The sequence below is a fragment of the Ranitomeya variabilis genome, chromosome 8 (genome assembly GCF_051348905.1).
Source record: "Ranitomeya variabilis isolate aRanVar5 chromosome 8, aRanVar5.hap1, whole genome shotgun sequence".
Lineage (NCBI taxonomy): Eukaryota > Metazoa > Chordata > Amphibia > Anura > Dendrobatidae > Ranitomeya > Ranitomeya variabilis.
The window spans coordinates 170,751,523-170,771,909 of NC_135239.1; the positions used below are offsets into that span (position 1 = coordinate 170,751,523).

General features: G+C 43.0%; 1 protein-coding gene across 1 annotated transcript in view; it reads left to right on the plus strand.

The window, feature by feature from the left end:
* The first annotated feature begins 1,213 nt into the window (after window positions 1-1,213).
* The window catches only part of NCF4 (neutrophil cytosolic factor 4), an 87,208-nt gene continuing 68,034 nt past the window's right edge, over window positions 1,214-20,387 (plus strand). Inside the window, exons 1-3 of the mRNA XM_077278430.1 lie at window positions 1,214-1,284; window positions 5,261-5,323; window positions 7,623-7,707. Of these exons, the coding sequence (XP_077134545.1) occupies window positions 5,292-5,323; window positions 7,623-7,707 (117 nt within the window). The 5' untranslated portion in view covers window positions 1,214-1,284; window positions 5,261-5,291. The remainder of the gene's footprint in view (window positions 1,285-5,260; window positions 5,324-7,622; window positions 7,708-20,387) is intronic.

Sequence of the window (20,387 nt, forward strand, 5' to 3'; positions counted from 1 at the left end):
TTTTTTTTTCTTTTTTCATCATTTACATATCATTAACATACCTATCGATCCGGCAATTTCCCTAATTCCAGGTCTTTTCCTTCTTTGTGTTATGCAAATTGTCTCTTCAGAGAGGAAGAGGACTAGAACTCTAGTGCCACCTATAGGAAGTAGCAAACCTAACAGTCAGTATCGACCCTTTAACGAGCCTTGTCACATGACTTAGGATAAAAGCCAAACCAGAATCTCAATATCCTAAGTCATGTGACAAGGCTCGTTAAAGGGTCGACATTGACTGTTAGGATTGCTACTTCCTATAGGTGGCACTAGAGTTCTAGTCCTCTTCCTCTCTGAAGAGACAATTTGCATATTTCCCAGAGGAGCATTGTGGCTTTAAGACTCCTCACCTCGACATGCTTAACATGTCACTCTCCGCAAGGAGAAACGATACTTCTTGGATCCCCTTCTTTGTGTTGTAATTTCAGTGTTGAGGAGTGCAATACCAAGACAAACATTTGAGGGGAAAGAATAACAGCAGTTTGTAAAGCAATTACTAACGCTCCGTTACAAGTTAAATATTTAAAGGGGTTTTCCAATTTTATGCAATTACTTTATTTGCTATAAAAATATAAAGTCCTAAACTTTTTAATATAACACTGGTTTACATAAAGTGGCTGGCACACTGCAAGTCCTCCTCTTAGCTGAGACATTGATACCCCTTTTTTCATAAAGTTATAGACACATTTTAGTAGTTTTCATTTGTGGGGTTCCAGGTCCAGAGACTCCAAATTATCACTCAAAGGAAAGTTCAGACGTACCAGCAGAACAGTGTATGGACCAATAGACTTTCTATCCTGTACGCAGCTTTGCCGGCACTCAAGGTTACGTTGAGAACTTCTGCTATGAATGAGAATTTCAGGATCAAAAGCTTTAAACTTTTTTATTAGTTTATTTCAACTTTGGAATTCCTCTTACAAAGACACAGATATGTTGCAGTCTAATTGTATTGTTAATCATGTAATCCTCAGTTCTTACTTAATTATTATACATAAATGTGACTGGTGTTAACATACTGGAATACATTTCTTGCACATACGACTAAATCTCCAGTGTCCATAGCTGTCATCAGTGGTGTAAATAGGAAGAGTCGAAAAAGAGCAAGCCGGTGGAAGGGGAGGTTGTCTGACTTGTGTCACCACTTCCTAGAACTCTCCTTCTGCTTTTGTTCACAATTTATTCTATGCACTTCCTTCTTTGTCAGAGACAAGAGTAAACCCGTTGTGGCGTTCCCGGACAGTGGGACAGGTGAGAGACAGGAGCAGCGTGGGACTGTAGAGTTTTCGGCTTGGAGATGGGACCCGGGGTTAATCTATGTGCAGGTCGTATAGTTGAGCCATGTACACTGTATTTTCTATGACAGATTAGCAACCCGATGATGTGTCTGAGCTGTGTGCGATGTGTGTGGGTACACTCCTGACACTTTCACGCTCCTGTGAAGTAAGAGGAAGATTACACGCTGGCTTCCTTTTGCATTGCGCTATGAATGGAGAAATATTTAGAAATCTGATATTTTTTGAAAGTTCAACTACTGAATTTAAGTGATTGCTAAAATGTCAACTTGGCCATTTCATATTTTGAATGCCAAATTGAAAGTTGCCCTTTATTAATGAGCAAAACAAATAATAAAAAATGTAATGCACAGTTGATAAAATTGATTATCGATTTAGAAAATTGTAAACAAGTCTTGCCAAAAAGAGCAAAATTGAAACACTGCTTATCACTTTGCATAAGTGGATCTTACTAATATACGTAGTTGAAGAAGGAAGAGAGATGACGTGTTCTCAAGCTTCACTGTATAGGCAAACTGTCCAAGGTAGTAGTCAATCTAGGACTCGTAAAGCTACTTAAAATCTAGCTTTACGAGAGCTGGATCCTCTGCTACCTTGGAAGTTTTCCTTTACTGCACTGACTCTCCTCCATACTCCTGTGCACCGTATCTTTTGTGACTACTGGTCAGAAGGAGGGCGAGTTGATTTCCTTGCTTTTTTTATATTACATAAACAAAGGAATTAGGACACCCCTATGTTTTTCTTTCAGTCCCATTTCCACAGATGTATAAAACCCAGCCCCTCGCCACGCAGTCTGCCTTTACTAACTTTTGTGACTTTTTCTAACGGGCTCGTTGAATTTGAGCTGGTCCTGTAAAGAGTTTCAAAGTTTTAAGCTTGAAAGAAGACACTCGTCCATCAAGTTCAACCAATAACCTAACATGTTCATCCAAAGAAAGCGAAAACCCCAAGAGCAAATCTAGCTTTTCTTCCACCTAGGGCAGTGCTCCCCAAGTCCGGTCCTCAAGAGCCACCAACAGGTCATGTTTTCAGGATTTCCTTAGTATTGCACAGGTCATTGAATGCTTGCCTGTCCAGGTGATGCAATTATCACTTGTGCAATACTAAGGAAATCCTGAATACATGACCTGTTGGTGGCTCTTGAGGACCGTACTTGGGGAACACTGACCTAGGGCAAAAATTCAGTTTGGCATCCCCTCCTATACATCCCCTTAATGACCACCAATACATCTGTTTCACTGACCTGCGATATAAGAGACTAGCATCCCCCATACAGGTGACAATCCAGCAGCCATCAACAGTACTCTATAACTGTCAACAGTGACAACAGCATCTAAATGGTTAACAGAGTGCGGAGTCTCCTTCTTTAATCCCATTGGCATTGTGAGATTACGATTTTGTGGTCCTGATGTTTGCCATGGCAATTTGTGGCCAAATAATGGCCTTGGAGTCTGCCGCCTATAGTGGCCTGTTCAAAGGTTAGCAACATTTAGGTGATAAAAATTAATTTTTTCATTCCTGTCATGCCACTTTGCATTAATTCCTGAAAATCAACTGAACGGTTAATAAACTACCTGACAGCAATTTTCTATATGTTGACAGATACTGTTTTTAAAATGGTATTATCACTTTTGTTTTGTTTTTTCAATATATAGGACCATCAAAGTCACTTCAAAACTGTGTAGGTTCCTGAAAAAATAAAGTTTGTACATTTCCTTGAAAAAATGACAAATTACTGCTACAGTCTTAAACTTTATAAAATTTTAATAAAATAAAAGAACATTTTACAAATGGTAAACAGACATGAGGGAAATTGTTATTTGTTAATGTATTTGTGTGTTGTGACAATCTGGATTAAAGGGATAATCATTCAAAGTTTGAAAACTGCACATTTTTTTTATAAATAATCACAAAACATATCGTCCTAAATTTTTCATTATCATAAAATATCATGTGTCACACAAATACGATCTCAAAATCACTGGGATTTGCTGACGCATTCTAGAGTTATTACTACATAAAGTGACACTGGTCAGATTTAAAAAATTTGGCCTCATCATTAAGGAGTTAAAGGGGATATCTGGGGCTTTTTTTTCACCTTACAATGTGCTCCTGAGTAATTACACCTCACTGTTCTCTCTGTACAAAATTAAACCCTAACACTGTCCTTCTTATAGTACATTGCAAATAATGCTCCATACTGAATAATGAACCCCATATAATTCTCTATACAGAATAATGGAACCCGTATAATTCTCTATACAGAATAATGGACCCCGTATATTGCTCCATACAGTATAATGGACCACATATAATTCTCCATACAGAATAATGGACCCCGTATAATTCTCTATACAGAATAAAGGACCCAGTATAATGCTCCATACAGTATAATGGACCACATATAATTCTCCATACAGAATAATGGACCCCGTATAATTCTCTATACAGAATAATGGACCCTGTATAATGCTCCATACACTATAATGGACCACATATAATTCTCCATACAGAATAATGGACCCCATATAATTCTCCATACAGAATAATGGACCCCATATAATGCTCCATACAGTATAATGGACCACATATAATTCTCCATACAGAATAATGGACCCCATATAATGCTCCATACAGTATAATGGGCCCCATATAATTCTCTATACAGAATAATGGACCCCGTATAATGCTCCATACAGTATAATGGACCACATATAATTTTCCATACAGAATAATGGACCCCATATAATGCTCCATACAGTATAATGGACCACATATAATTCTCCATACAGAATAATGGACCCCATATAATGCTCCATACAGTATAATGGGCCCCATATAATTCTCTATACAGAATAATGGACCCCATATAATTCTCCATACAGAATAATGGACCCCATATAATGCTCCATACAGTATAATGGACCACATATAATTTTACATACAGAATAATGGACCCCATATAATTCTCTATACAGAATAATGGACCCCGTATAATGCTCCATACAGTATAATGGACCACATATAATTTTCCATACAGAATAATGGACCCCATATAATGCTCCATACAGAATAATGGGCCCCATATAATTCTCCATACAGAATAATGGACCCCATATAATGCTCCATACAGAATAATGGGCCCCATATAATGCTCTATACATAAAATAATAAATAATAAAATACTCACCTCTCCTAGTTCCTTGCTGGGTGAAGCTCCGGTCTCTTCAGCATCTTCTGACCCTCTGCTCAGTGCGCCCTTAGTGACGTTATTGCGCCCTTTGCCCTGAGGTGTCACAGAGTCAGAAGATGCGGAAGAGACCAGGGTAGCGGAGAAATAGGGAGAGGTAAGGATTTCAAAAAGTTTAAAGCACGATGGGGGAGGCCCGGTGGCAGCAAGTTGACTACCCCCCCCCCTTACTTAGGGCCCCGAAACTTGACCGGGTGTGCTGGATGGTGACGCTGGCCCTGGACCTCACAAATGCTCTTTTGGATGAATGGACAAAATTTTTTCAAAAACAGACACCAAAATCTTGCAGAAAACCTTCCCAGAAGTGTGGGAGTTGTTTTAGCTGCAAAGAGTCCGATTCCATATTAATGCCTATGGATGTAGAATGGGAGGTCAGAAAAGCCGTGTAATGTGTAGATATTGCAATATTCTATATAATGTATCAGTTTCTGACTTAAGTTCAGCACAGGAGCGAGTGCTGAAGGAGACTGATGGACTGGACCCTTTCAGTAGCCATACCAGCCCACTGACTTATGGATAGAGAGAGAAAGGGGCTGGATTCATGTAATGTAAGTGAGCACTTACAAGCTCAGTTTAGCGTTGCTAGTGCTACATGTGTATATTTTTTATTTTAAGCTTATCTAAAGATTTTTTTTCTTTTGGAAAACTGCTTTAATTTTTTTTTTAATTATTATTAATACAGGGTAGACATACCTGCAGTCATCCAACCGGTCATGTCTCTTCCTCGCCAGCTAAGAGATGAAAGGTAAGTGGCATACAGTTTATCAGAAAAGAACGACAAGATCAAATCAGCAAAAAAGTCAATATTTGCACCCATTATTGTTATTGTTCCAGGGCATCCTGAACAAAAAAGGAAATATTATAAAAAGCCTTATACATAAACGTATCCAACCATCTTGCATCTAGAGCTCTGATGCTGAATTATGTGAGCGACACATGAGATGACTGTATAGGAGATGCCAATAGAAAATAGCAGAAACTTCCTAGTTCTAGGTATTGATTGAAAAAGTTGCAAAAGAGGAAAATGTATGAAAGACCATTCCGATGATATATAGCCAAGAAAAAATGGAGCAAAAATGTCCCAAACAACACATTTAGAAATATATGATACAAAATGTATTTAATGACAATACACGTAAAAAATAATCGAATATACGTGCTGTATACAATGTATAGAAACCAGGAGATAAAACAGAGGAAACATGACGGGTTAGGGGAGGGCAACCAAATTCATCCCCGGGATGCAAGCATCAAATGTACAGAAAATAATCCCACAGGTAAATGTCACAATACATAAATATGGATTAGCCCAATAAACCCCAAAGTACTTTCAAAGATGCATGCTTACCCATAAGGCTACTGGGGGAGTATCCCCACCTCGCCCGGCAGCCCCTCGTAAATCATGCTGCTGAGGCAATGAAAACTAAATCTCCGAGCAATAACAAATACTCAGAGACTACCCGAGCAACGAGTATACTCGCTTATCACTAGTTGCCACCTCCTGCAGTCTGCCGCCCTAGGCACGGGCCCGCCTTTATCTAGTGTCCAATACGGCCCTGCATAGATGTGTTTGAATAAACTAATCACTGAGTCAGTAATTGCTTTTATCTGTCTGGTTCAGATTAGACAAGTATTGTGAGTGATAACATAAGAAACCAGCCACACGTAAATACGAAAATCACCAATATACTAACTCAAAAGTAATATTGAATAAATAGGAGAACCTGAGTCTTCATATATTAAAAACACCATTATTTATTAATATCAAAAGTCATGATGAAAAACATAAAGAAAGAGTAAATAAACAATTAAATAAATACAATGTTAATTACAAGTTACATTCATATGGATAAAACTTTGATCCTAAAAGGTGACAATATTAAGTGGCCGCCAAACTGGACATGTATACCACAGCACTAAAGTAATATCCAAATGGACAGTATAAAAATCGTCAATTTCTAGCCCCAAGAAAATCATATACTCACAACCCACATATAGTGGGATGAAGGTAGCAGCATTATACAAATCAAGTCATGTGGCTAGTCTGAGCTAGAAAGACACAGTATATTTCCCCATAATATAGTGCTGTTTCAGAGAAGTGAAATGAGCATAAAGTAAATAAGTAAAAGGTTAATTACCCATAGCGGTATCTCTGATTTAGTCCAGTCCAGGAGGCGACCACTCACCCCGACGCGCGTTTCGTGAGCGTGACTATTGCTTCCTCAAGGGGGCGTGGTCTCAGGTGGATGACGTCAGCATTTAATACACGGTGGTTCCGGCAACAACCAATTGCATACCATGCCATCGCACATGCGCAGTCCCCGTCACCAAGCTTCTTAGCGCTGAATCACATCGCCAGTACACAGGCCATAAGCAGCGGCCGGCGCCTAGCCGCATACCATCTGAATGGGGCACAGCAGCGCGAAAAAGCACACCGGAACCGGCGAACTGGAAGACTGCTAACATCAGACTTACTAATAGGTGAAACAAGTGAAAATAATAATAAATCATAAAAAAAATGGGAAAGCAAAAAAAAGGGGAAATGGAAGAATAATATATAAAATCCTATTAAAAGGACACATATTAAATATAATGTGCACAAAAATATTAATGTATAAATAACATACTGCAAATGACAAACCATTAATATATATTATCATAAAACAATCCACAAATAATATAGTGCATGTGTATAACAAAAGTACTAAATCATAAATAGTATTATCCATAGTGGTGTTATTTATATCGTGGATAATAAGAAGAAAAAATATATTATTACGAAAAAGTGTCCTTGTGCGCGTACATATTAATTATGATGTGCGCTTAAATAGTCATTTGTAACTATAATATGACAAATGACAAATATGTTATTACGAAAAACATTGTATTTAATTAATTATTTAATTACTCTTTCTTTATGTTTTTCATCATGACTTTTGATATTAATAAAAAATATTGTGAGGGGTTGTTTGGATATAATAATTGTCTAACATCTGTTACTTATTAGTTTTTCTGATTTTTATGTCCTTTTTTCATTGCACTAGTGACTTTGAGCAGCTTCCAGAAGATGTTGCTGTGTCCGCCCATATTGCAGATGTAGAAGAGAGAAGTGGTTTCTCAGTATATTATGTAAGAACAATTAGGGTATACCCCTTTTCCCAAAATAACATAAATTATACTATTGTCATATAAAAGGATGGGGATGTTTAAATTGGGGCTCATGGATCTTAAAGAGGCTGTTCAGCCAAAGAAACATTTATAAAAGGGCTTGGACTCTGAAAAAAAAAATGTAAGTAATAATCTCAACAAACCCCTGCAGCTCCCTTTCTGATGCTTACCTTGTCCCCCTGGTTTCTACTTCCTGGTCTCATCTGGACACACCAGAAATTTCCAGAATTGCCTGTTCAACCAGAGACAGAAATGGGTCGCTGCTGTGGCCAGTAATTGGCTGAATCGGCTTTTCCAGAGATTGGATCAGGAAGTGGAAACCAGCAGGGACTAGGTAAACCTCAGAACGGAAGTTGCGTGGAATAGGTAAATTTTCCATCTTTTATTTTTTTAACCAGCCTGAGTACTTTAAAATACTTTACATCCCTGGACAACCCCTTTAAGGTAGCTATAAACCATATTTGTCAATGGATCCAGTCATTTCAGCAGGATACACTCACAGTCTAAGACGTCCTTCACATGTCCTGGTGATTCCTGTACGCTGTACAGGAAAACACAGTACTGGTGAGATCCGTGGTCCGTGTGCCATTCATATGTACGGATGTGACATCCGTTTATCCGTTTGCTGTCCATGTGTCACATTCGCATTGCATCTGTGAGTCCATGTGACATGTACAGGCGCCTAGGAAAAGCAGTACAGTTAGCTGTTCCCAGGCGTCGGTAGGTCTCATCATTGTTGTCTGGTCTCCCTGAGATTATCGCGACCAGGTGACAGTGATGGGAGTTGTATTCAGCACCCACTGTAGAAGTCCTCTGTAACTTAAGAATTAAATAAAATAAATGTAATGGGCTCTCTCATAATTTTGATAATCAGCATAGAGAAAGCCCACGGATGGGGGCTGATGTTAATAATCTGGGAAAAGGGACAATATCCCAAAAGGTTGCCAGGCTATTAATAACAGCTCACAGCTGTTTGCTTAGCCTTTACTGGTGAGTTTAGGGGGAACCCAAGAAAATAAATGAAGTGGTATTCACCTATTTATTCAAACCAGCAAAGGTTAAATAGACTGCTGTGGGTAAATATTAATAGCCTGGGAAGGGGCCAAAGATATTCCTTCCTAGGCTACCAACATCAGCCCTCAGCCGCGTAAATCTGATGATTTGCCTCGGTCTTCCCACTTGCTCTGTAGAAGTGCAAAGTGTGGTAATAGAATTGGGGTTTATGTCAGTTTTGTATTGGCAGCTGACATCAAGCTCTGCGGTTGGTAATAGAGAGGCGTGTATAAGACGCCCCCATTAGTAACCTCACATTAAGTTTGGAAATAAACACACAGCAAGAATAAAATCCTTTATTTAAAATAAAACTCAGCACCATTTTTTTTACACTTTATTTAAAAAAAACTAAGTTATACTCACCTTTACATCTAAAATCTGTTGAAGCGCATGTCCCCTGTAAAAAAAAACAAATAATAAACAACCATAATCCTTACCTCTCCGATGAGAAAATAATCCTCTGATGCCCATGTCCCCTGTAAAAAAACAAAAATAATAAACAACCATATTTCTCACCGAGAAGATAATCCATACTGTCCCATGTCGCAATCCATATCTGCTTCATCTGGATTTCAAACTGAACGGTGGCATGATGCGCCTGTTCAGACAGAAGTCCAGGAGACAATGAGCTGCTGAAACATCACTGAAGCTGCGGTTGCCACAGGCAGCTCATTGTGAGCGACCTGATGAACTGCAGTGACCTCAATAAGATCACTGCTAGCACCGTGAGAATTTTCTAGATGGCTACTCTTAGTAAGCACCTGTACACTCTTGATTTGTTTGGAAGTGACAGTCAGTCTTTTGATATTTGTATGCCTAGGCTCTCTGACTGAGCACTCCACCCCTCAGCTTCTGGCAGTTTTAATTACGCAGGATCCTACCTTCCCATATAAATGTAGTTAGCTATCAGCCCATGAGAGGAGTCCCAATGGGATAGGTCCCAGCACCAAGAATCGCCTTATCACGGCTGCAGGTTACACATGAATTGGACAATTTATGCTCTAAGTATTCTCAATTTTTCCTATTTTCTAGAGCAGTAATGCAATTCAAAATTTGTTTATTTCATAGTTGCATGCTATAGCTCTACAGAGTGAATCCAAGTTAGGGTCACTGTGACATGGCAGGATAGCTTTTACAGCTTTTTAATCAAAATTATGTTAAATGAACTAAGTACCCTATATTATTTTCATGCACTATTGCTATTTATTCATTCACTGCAGGTTATTTTCTTATTATGTTTCTGGAGCGCTCGCTAGGGCCGTGGGGTACTAGAAAACGAGTTGGACAGTTCTTCAAGGAGTTGTCAGGGCAGCGGTGACCTCGTCCGTGGCCCTGGGCTTCCAATAAAGTTGAAATGAAGGGGAATAACAAAGTTTATAGAGGATTTGTTTGTTATGCCAAAATGCAGCGCCCGCTAGGCCCGTGGGGTACTCGGGCTGGGTCCGACAGTTCTTCGGGGGGTTGTCACAGCAGCAATGACCTTGTCCGTGGCCCTGGGCGTCCAATAAAAATGAATTGAAGAGGAAAATAAAGTTTATAGGAAATTTGTTTGTGACGCCACCCGTGGTGTTCGGCAACAAGGAGATGGCCGACGCTGCAGTTCAGGTCCACTGGGGCAGTTGGTGACACAGCATAGATGTTACAGCTCTCCACGGGTATAGCTAGGCCCCAGGGCAGTTAACAGAGTTAAAGTCAATGATGGTGAATGTTGTAGTGCAGGGCAGGTGACACAGTAAATAACTCTGAAGACACAGCAGGGTGCAGTTTCCACACTTTACTCACAGTTCCTAAATGCAGTCCCCAGCCGGGTGCTTTGTCCTCTGGGTCTGTGGTCCAGCAAGCTCTCAGGTAATTTGGGGTTTACTTTCCCGAGATTCCCTTTCTTATGATCCTTCCCTGGCCATCTCTCTGCACTGGCTTCACCCTCCTGCCCTGTGCCTCACACACAGTGTCCCAAGCCAGCAGCCTCGGATCCTGTCGGGCGACATCCTCCTGGTCCCCTTGATCCTATGTGGCTGCCTTTTCGGCAAATATGTGTGGATGTGGCTGTGGCACATACAGTTACCTGTTGTGAACTCTGTTTTTGGGCTCCCTCTTGTGGTCACAACTGGTACTGTGTGAGTGCTGTCTTTGGGCTCCCTCTGGTGGTTCTTTGTGTCATTCTGCAGGTCTGAGGCTGATCAGCTGTCTCGTTATCTGTTAGCTGGTTTCCTATTTAGTTCACCTGGACTCTCAGTTGTTGCCTGCTGCCAATGTCTTCAGTGCTATTTTGGAGCTCTCCTGCAGTCCTTCGTTATCAGTCTCGTCAAGAGAAGCTAAGTTTTGCTTGGTTCATTTTTTGACCATCAGTGGTCATATGTTTCTTGGTTTATTTTTTGTTTGTTGCCCAGCTTGCTAATATGTGATTTCCTTGCTTGCTGGTAGCTCTAGGGGGCTGAGTTTCTCCCCTCACACCGTTAGTTGGTGTGGGGGTTCTTGTATTCTCAGCGTGGATATTTTGCATAGGGTTTTTTACTGACCGCACAGTTCCCTATCTGTCTTCTGCTATCTAGTATTAGCGGGCCTCATTTGCTGAATCTGTTTTCATTTCTACGTTTGTGTTTTCCCCTTACCTCACCGTTATTATTTGTTGGGGGCTTCCTATATCTTTGGGGTGATTTCTCTTGAGGCAAGTGAGGTCTTACTTTCCCTCCAGGAGTAGATAGCTTCTCAGGCTGCGTCGAGACGTCCAGGATTTTAGGCACGTTCACCGGCTACCTTTAGTGTGTTGGTTAGGATCAGGTTTTGCGGTAAGTCCAGTTTCCACCTCCCTAGAGCTCGTGTCTATGTTCATAAACTTAGCTAGTCCGTTTTGTGATCCTAAGCCACTAGGATCATAACAGTACAGCAGGCCAAAAAGTGTTTAATGCATCGCAGAAGTGGGATAAGAGAAGCCCTGAGTACAATTTTTTTTTTTTTCCTCTCTCTCTTTGCTGCAGTCTGTCCAGCTTCTCTCATCCCCTTAATCTCTGGGTGGTTTTGTGTTCAGCTGCAGACATGGATATTCAGAGTCTGACTTCTAGTGTGGATCATCTTGCTGCAAGGGTGCAAAGCATTCAGGATTTTGTTGTTCATAGCCCTATGTCAGAGCCAAAAATACCTATTCCTGAGGTGTTTTCTGGAGATAGATCTAGGTTTCTGAATTTTAAGAATAATTGTAAATTATTTCTATCTTTGAGACCTCGTTCCTCTGGTGATTCCGCTCAGCAAGTTAAAATTGTTATCTCCTTGTTACGTGGCGACCCTCAAGATTGGGCTTTCTCTCTGGTGCCAGGAGATCCTGCATTGCTTAATGTGGATGCGTTTTTTCTGGCGCTTGGACTGCTTTATGAGGAACCTAATCTTGAGAACCAGGCAGAAAAGGCCTTGCTGGCTCTTTCTCAGGGCCAGGATGAAGCTGAGGTGTATTGTCAAAAATTTCGGAAATGGTCGGTGCTTACTCAATGGAATGAGTGTGCCCTGTCTGCAAATTTCAGAGAAGGTCTTTCTGAAGCCATTAAGAATGTTATGGTGGGGTTCCCCACGCCTGCAAGTCTGAATGACTCAATGGCTTTGGCCATTCAGATTGATCGGCGTTTGCGGGAGCGCAAATCTGCGCACCATCTGGCGGTGTTTTCTGAACAGAGACCTGAGTCTATGCAATGTGACCGAGTTCTGACCAGAATTGAGCGGCAAAATCATAGACGTCAAAATGGGTTGTGCTTTTACTGTGGTGATTCAACTCATGTTATCTCAGCATGCTCTAAGCGCGTTAAAAAAATCGCTAAACCTGTCACCATTGGTACTATACAGCCTAAATTCATTTTGTCTGTTACTTTAATTTGTTCTTTGTCATCCTACTCGGTTATGGCTTTTGTGGATTCAGGTGCTGCCCTGAATCTGATGGATTTGTCGTTTGCCAGGCGCTGTGGTTTTGTCCTGGAGCCTTTGGAATTCCTTATTCCACTGAGGGGAATTGATGCTATGCCATTGGCTGAGAATAAGCCTCAATATTGGACTCAAGTGACCATGTGCATGACTCCTGTGCATCAGGAGGTGATTCGCTTTCTTGTGCTGCATAATTTGCATGATGTTGTCGTGTTGGGTCTGCCATGGCTGCAGGCCCATAATCCAGTTCTGGATTGGAAAGCTATGTCTGTGTCAAGTTGGGGTTGCCAGGGGATTCATGGCGATGCTCCTTTGGTATCAATTGCTTCTTCCACTCCTTCTGAGGTCCCTGAGTTTTTGTCGGACTACCAGGATGTATTTGATGAGCCCAGATCCGGTGCCCTGCCTCCTCACAGGGATTGTGATTGTGCTATAAATTTGATTCCTGGTAGTAAGTTCCCTAAGGGACGACTTTTTAATTTGTCTGTACCAGAACATGCCGCAATGCGGAGCTATATAAAGGAGTCTTTAGAGAAGGGACATATTCGCCCGTCCTCCTCCCCTCTTGGTGCAGGATTCTTTTTTGTGGCCAAGAAGGATGGTTCTCTGAGACCTTGTATAGATTATCGTCTTCTAAATAAAATCACGGTCAAATTTCAGTATCCTTTGCCATTGTTGTCTGATCTGTTTGCTCGGATTAAGGGGTCCAGTTGGTTCACCAAGATAGATCTTCGTGGTGCGTATAACCTTGTGCGCATTAAGCAGGGGGATGAATGGAAAACAGCATTTAATATGCCCGAAGGCCATTTTGAGTACTTGGTGATGCCTTTTGGACTCTCTAATGCTCCTTCTGTGTTCCAGTCCTTCATGCATGACATCTTCCGTGAATATCTGGATAAATTTATGATTGTGTATCTGGATGACATTTTGGTCTTTTCTGAGGACTGGGAGTCCCATGTGAAGCAGGTCAGGATGGTATTTCAGGTCCTGCGTGCTAATGCATTATTTGTGAAGGGCTCAAAATGTCTCTTCGGAGTACAGAAGGTTTCCTTTTTGGGTTTTATTTTTTCTCCTTCTACTATTGAGATGGACCCAGTCAAGGTCCAGGCTATTCATGACTGGACTCAGCCTACATCTGTTAAGAGTCTTCAGAAGTTCTTGGGTTTTGCTAATTTTTACCGTCGCTTCATTGCTAATTTTTCTGGCGTGGTTAAACCCTTGACGGATTTGACCAAGAAGGGTTCTGATGTGACTAATTGGTCTCCTGCGGCCGTGGAAGCCTTTCGGGAGCTGAAGCGCCGGTTTTCTTCGGCTCCAGTTTTGTGTCAGCCTGATGTCTCTCTTCCTTTTCAGGTCGAGCTTGATGCTTCTGAGATTGGAGCAGGGGCTGTTTTGTCGCAGAGAAGCTCTGATTGCTCTGTGATGAAGCCTTGTGCTTTCTTTTCAAGAAAGTTTTCACCTGCCGAGCGGAATTATGATGTTGGTAATCGGGAGTTGTTGGCTATGAAGTGGGCATTTGAGGAGTGGCGACATTGGCTCGAGGGAGCTAAGCATCGTGTAGTGGTCTTAACTGATCACAAAAATCTGATTTATCTCGAGTCTGCCAAGCGGCTGAATGCTAGACAGGCTCGTTGCTCGTTGTTTTTCTCCCGTTTCGATTTCGTGGTCTCGTACCTGCCTGGTTCGAAGAACGTGAAGGCTGACGCTCTTTCTAGGAGTTTTGTGCCTGACTCTCCGGGAGTTTCAGAGCCGGCTGGTATCCTCAGAGAGGGAGTGATTTTGTCTGCCATTTCCCCAGATTTGCGACGTGTGCTGCAGAAATATCAGTAGGATAGACCTGACCGTTGCCCACCAGAGAGACTGTTTGTCCCAGATAGATGGACCAGCAGAGTTATTTCCGAGGTTCATTCTTCGGTGTTGGCAGGCCATCCTGGGAGTTTTGGTACCAGAGATTTGGTGGCTAGGTCCTTCTGGTGGCCTTCCTTGTCGCGGGATGTGCGTTCCTTTGTGCAGTCCTGTGGGATTTGTGCTCGGGCTAAGCCTTGCTGTTCTCGTGCCAGTGGTTTGCTTTTGCCTTTGCCTGTCCCGAAGAGGCCTTGGACGCACATTTCCATGGATTTTATTTCGGATCTTCCAGTCTCTCAGAGAATGTCGGTCATCTGGGTGGTGTGTGATCGTTTTTCCAAAATGGTCCATTTGGTGCCCTTGCCTAAGTTGCCTTCCTCCTCTGATTTGGTTCCTCTATTTTTTCAGAATGTGGTTCGCTTGCACGGCATCCCTGAAAATATTGTGTCTGACAGAGGATCCCAGTTTGTGTCCAGATTTTGGCGGATCTTTTGTGCTAAGATGGGCATTGATTTGTCTTTTTCGTCGGCCTTCCATCCTCAGACGAATGGCCAAACCGAGCAAACTAATCAGACCTTGGAAACTTATTTAAGATGTTTTGTTTCTGCTGATCAGGATGATTGGGTGACTTTTTTGCCATTGGCCGAGTTTGCCCTTAATAATCGGGCTAGTTCTGCTACTTTGGTTTCGCCTTTTTTCTGCAATTCTGGTTTTCATCCTCGTTTTTCCTCGGGTCAGGTTGAGCCTTCCGACTGTCCTGGGGTGGATTCTGTGGTGGATAGGTTGCAACAGATTTGGAACTATGTGGTGGACAATTTGAAGTTGTCACAGGAGAAGGCTCAGCGCTTTGCCAACCGCCGTCGCGGTGTGGGTCCCCGACTTCTTGTTGGGGATTTGGTATGGCTGTCTTCTCGGTATGTTCCTATGAAGGTTTCCTCTACTAAATTCAAGCCTCGCTTCATCGGTCCTTATAAGATTTTGGAAATCCTTAACCCGGTGTCATTTCGTTTGGACCTCCCAGCGTCGTTTGCCATTCATAACGTGTTCCATAGGTCTTTGTTGCGGAGGTATGTGGTGCCTGTGGTTCCTTCTGTTGAACCCCCTGCTCCGGTGCTGGTTGAGGGCGAATTGGAGTACGTGGTGGAGAAGATCTTGGAGTCTCGTATTTCTAGACGGAGGCTTCAGTATTTGGTTAAGTGGAAGGGCTATGGTCAGGAGGATAATTCCTGGGTTGTCGCCTCTGATGTTCATGCGGCCGATTTGGTTCATGCCTTCCATGTGGCTCATCCTGATCGCCCTGGGGGTTTTGATGAGGGTTCGGTGACCCCTCCTCAAGGGGGGGTACTGTTGTGAACTCTGTTTTTGGGCTCCCTCTTGTGGTCACAACTGGTACTGTGTGAGTGCTGTCTTTGGGCTCCCTCTGGTGGTTCTTTGTGTCATTCTGCAGGTCTGAGGCTGATCAGCTGTCTCGTTATCTGTTAGCTGGTTTCCTATTTAGTTCACCTGGACTCTCAGTTGTTGCCTGCTGCCAATGTCTTCAGTGCTATTTTGGAGCTCTCCTGCAGTCCTTCGTTATCAGTCTCTTCAAGAGAAGCTAAGTTTTGCTTGGTTCATTTTTTGACCATCAGTGGTCATATGTTTCTTGGTTTATTTTTTGTTTGTTGCCCAGCTTGCTAATATGTGATTTCCTTGCTTGCTGGTAGCTCTAGGGGGCTGAGTTTCTCCCCTCACACCGTTAGTTGGTGTGGGGGTTCTTGTATTCTCAGCGTGGATATTTTGCATAGGGTTTTTTACTGACCGCACAGTTCCCTATCTGTCTTCTGCTATCTAGTATTAGCAGGCCTCATTTGCTGAATCTGTTTTCATTTCTACATTTGTGTTTTCCCCTTACCTCACCGTTATTATTTGTTGGGGGCTTCCTATATCTTTGGGGTGATTTCTCTTGAGGCAAGTGAGGTCTTACTTTCCCTCCAGGAGTAGATAGCTTCTCAGGCTGCGTCGAGACGTCCAGGATTTTAGACACGTTCACCGGCTACCTTTAGTGTGTTGGTTAGGATCAGGTTTTGCGGTCAGTCCAGTTTCCACTGTTATGATCCTTAGTGGGTGAGGATCACAAATTACTCCAGCAAGGTGACTAAACATAGGACAAGCTCTAGGGAGGTGGAAAACTGGACTGACCGCAAAACTGAACCTATCCAACCACACTAGAGGCAGCCGGTGAACGTGTCTAAAATCCTAGACGTCTCGAGCCAGCCTGAGGAACTAACTACCCCTAGAGAGAAAGAAAGACCTCTCTTGCCTCCAGAGAAATAATCCCCAAAAGATATAGAAGCCCCCAACAGATAATAACGGTGAGGTAAGAGGAAGGCACATACACAGGGGTGAAAGCAGATTCAGCAAAAGAGGCCCACTAATTCTAGATAGCAGAAAATAGAAAAGGGGTCTATGCGGTCAGTAAAAAACCCTTACAAAATAACCACACTGAGATTTCAAGAACCCCCACACCAACTAACGGTGTGAGGGGAGAAACTCAGTCCCCTAGAGCAACCAGCAAGTAAGAAATCACATTTTAACAAGCTGGACAAAAAAACATGATGAACGCTGATAATCAGAAACTGAACAAACAAAAACTTAGCTTGTCTTGGAGAAACTGGGAGCAAGGTAGTCACCAGGAATCTGAAGAGCACTTAATACATTGATAGCAGGCAAGGAACTGAGTATCCAGGTGAGCTAAATAGGAAACCAACCAAGGATAACGAACCAGGTGATGAAGCCAACCTGCAGAAAGACAACACTACACAGTACCGCTTGTGACCACTAGAGGGAGCCCAAAAATAGAGTTCACAACAGTACCCCCCCCTTGAGGAGGGGGTCACCGAACCCTCATCAAAACCCCCAGGGCAATCAGGACGAGCTGTGTGGAAGGCACGAACCAAATCGGCCGCATGAACATCAGAGGCGACAACCCAGGAATTATCCTCCTGACCATAGCCCTTCCATTTAACCAGATACTGAAGTCTCCGTCTAGAGATACGAGAATCCAAAATCTTCTCCACCACGTACTCCAATTCGCCCTCGACCAGTACCGGAGCAGGAGGCTCAACAGAAGGAACCACAGGTACCACATACCTCCGCAACAAAGACCTATGGAACACATTATGGATGGCAAACGATGCCGGGAGATCCAAACGAAAAGACACCGGGTTAAGGATTTCCAAGATCTTATAAGGACCGATGAAGCGAGGCTTAAACTTAGGAGATGAAACCTTCATAGGAACATACCGAGAAGACAGCCACACCAAATCCCCAACACGAAGTCGGGGACCCACACCGCGGCGGCGGTTGGCAAAGCGCTGAGCCCTCTCCTGTGACAATTTCAGATTGTCCACCACATGGCTCCAAATCTGCTGCAACCTATCCACCTCAGAATCCACCCAAGGATAGTCAGAAGACTCAACCTGACCCGAGGAAAAACGAGGATGGAAACCAGAATTGTAGAAAAAAGGCGAAACCAAGGTAGCAGAACTAGCCCGATTATTAAGGGCAAACTCGGCCAATGGCAAAAAAGTCACCCAATCATCCTGATCAGCAGAAACAAAACATCTCAAATAAGTCTCCAACGTCTGATTAGTTCGCTCGGTTTGGCCATTAGTCTGAGGATGGAAGGCCAACGAAAAAGACAAATCAATGCCCATCTTAGCACAAAAAGTTCGCCAAAACCTGGACACAAACTGGGATCCTCTATCAGACACAATATTTTCAGGAATGCCGTGCAAGCGAACCACATTCTGAAAAAATAGAGGAACCAAATCGGAGGAGGAAGGCAGCTTAGGCAAGGGCACCAAATGGGCCATCTTGGAAAAACGATCACACACCACCCAGATGACAGACATTTTCTGAGATACTGACAGATCCGAAATAAAATCCATGGAAATGTGCGTCCAAGGCCTTTTCGGGACAGGCAAAGGCAAAAGCAAACCGCTGGCACGAGAACAGCAAGGCTTAGCCCGAGCACAAATCCCACAAGACTGCACAAAGGAACGCACATCCCGCGACAAGGAAGGCCACCAGAAGGACCTAGCCACCAAATCTCTGGTACCAAAAATCCCAGGATGACCCGCCAACACCGAAGAATGAACCTCGGAAATAACTCTGCTGGTCCATCTATCCGGGACAAACAGTCTCTCTGGTAGACAACGGTCAGGTCTATCCGCCTGAAATTTCTGCAGCACTCGTCGCAAATCTGGAGAAATGGCAGACAAAATCACTCCCACTCTGAGAATACCAGCCGGCTCAGAAACTCCCGGAGAGTCAGGCACAAAACTCCTAGAAAGTGCATCAGCTTTAACGTTCTTCGAACCAGGCAGGTACGAGACCACGAAGTTGAAACGGGAGAAAAACAACTACCAACGAGCCTGTCTAGGATTCAGGCGCTTGGCAGACTCGAGGTAAATCAGATTTTTGTGATCAGTCAGGACCACCACACGATGTTTAGCTCCTTCGAGCCAATGTCGCCACTCCTCAAATGCCCACTTCATAGCCAACAACTCCCGATTACCAACATCATAATTTCGCTCGGCAGGCGAAAATTTTCTTGAAAAGAAAGCACACGGCTTCATCACAGAGCCCTGAGAGCTTCTCTGCAACAAAACAGCCCCTGCTCCAATCTCGGAAGCATCAACCTCGACCTGGAAGGGGAGAGAGACATCTGGCTGACATAAGACTGGAGCTGAAGAAAACCGGTGCTTAAGCTCCCGAAAGGCCTCCACGGCCGCAGGAGACCAATTAGTCACATCAGAGCCCTTCTTGGTCAAATCCGTCAAAGGTTTAACCACACTAGAAAAATTAGCGATGAACCGACGGTAAAAATTAGCAAAACCCAAGAACTTCTGAAGACTCTTAACAGACGTGGGCTGAGTCCAGTCATGAATAGCCTGGACCTTGACTGGGTCCATCTCCACAGTAGAAGGAGAAAAAATAAAACCCAAAAAAGGAGACCTTCTGTACTCCGAAGAGGCATTTTGAGCCCTTCACAAATAAAGCATTAGCACGCAGGACCTGAAACACCATTCTGACCTGCTTCACATGGGACTCCCAATCATCAGAAAAAACCAAAATGTCATCCAGATAAACAATCATAAATTTATCCAGATATTCTCGGAAAATGTCATGCATGAAGGACTGAAACACAGAAGGAGCATTAGAGAGTCCAAAAGGCATCACCAAGTACTCAAAATGGCCTTCGGGCGTATTAAATGCTGTTTTCCATTCATCTCTCTGCTTAATGCGCACAAGATTATACGCACCACAGAGATCTATCTTGGTGAACCAACTGGCACCCTTAATCCGAGCAAACAAATCAGACAATAGTGGCAAAGGATACTGAAATTTGACTGTGATTTTATTCAGAAGGCGATAATCTATACACGGTCTCAAAGAACCGTCCTTCTTGGCCACAAAAAAGAATCCTGCACCAAGAGGGGAAGAGGATGGGCGAATATGTCCCTTCTCCAAATACTCCTTTATATAACTCCGCATCGCGGCATGCCCTGGTATAGACAAATTAAAAAGTCGTCCCTTAGGGAATTTACTACCAGGAATTAAATTTATAGCACAGTCACAATCCCTATGAGGGGCAGGACACTGGACCTGGGCTCATCAAATACATCCTGGTAGTCAGACAAAAACTCAGGGACCACAGAAGGAGTGGAAGAAGCAATAGACACCAATGGAGTATCGCCATGAATTCCCTGACAACCCCAACTTGACACAGACATAGCTTTCCAATCTAAAACTGGATTATGAGCCTGCAGCCATGGCAGACCCAAAACGACAAC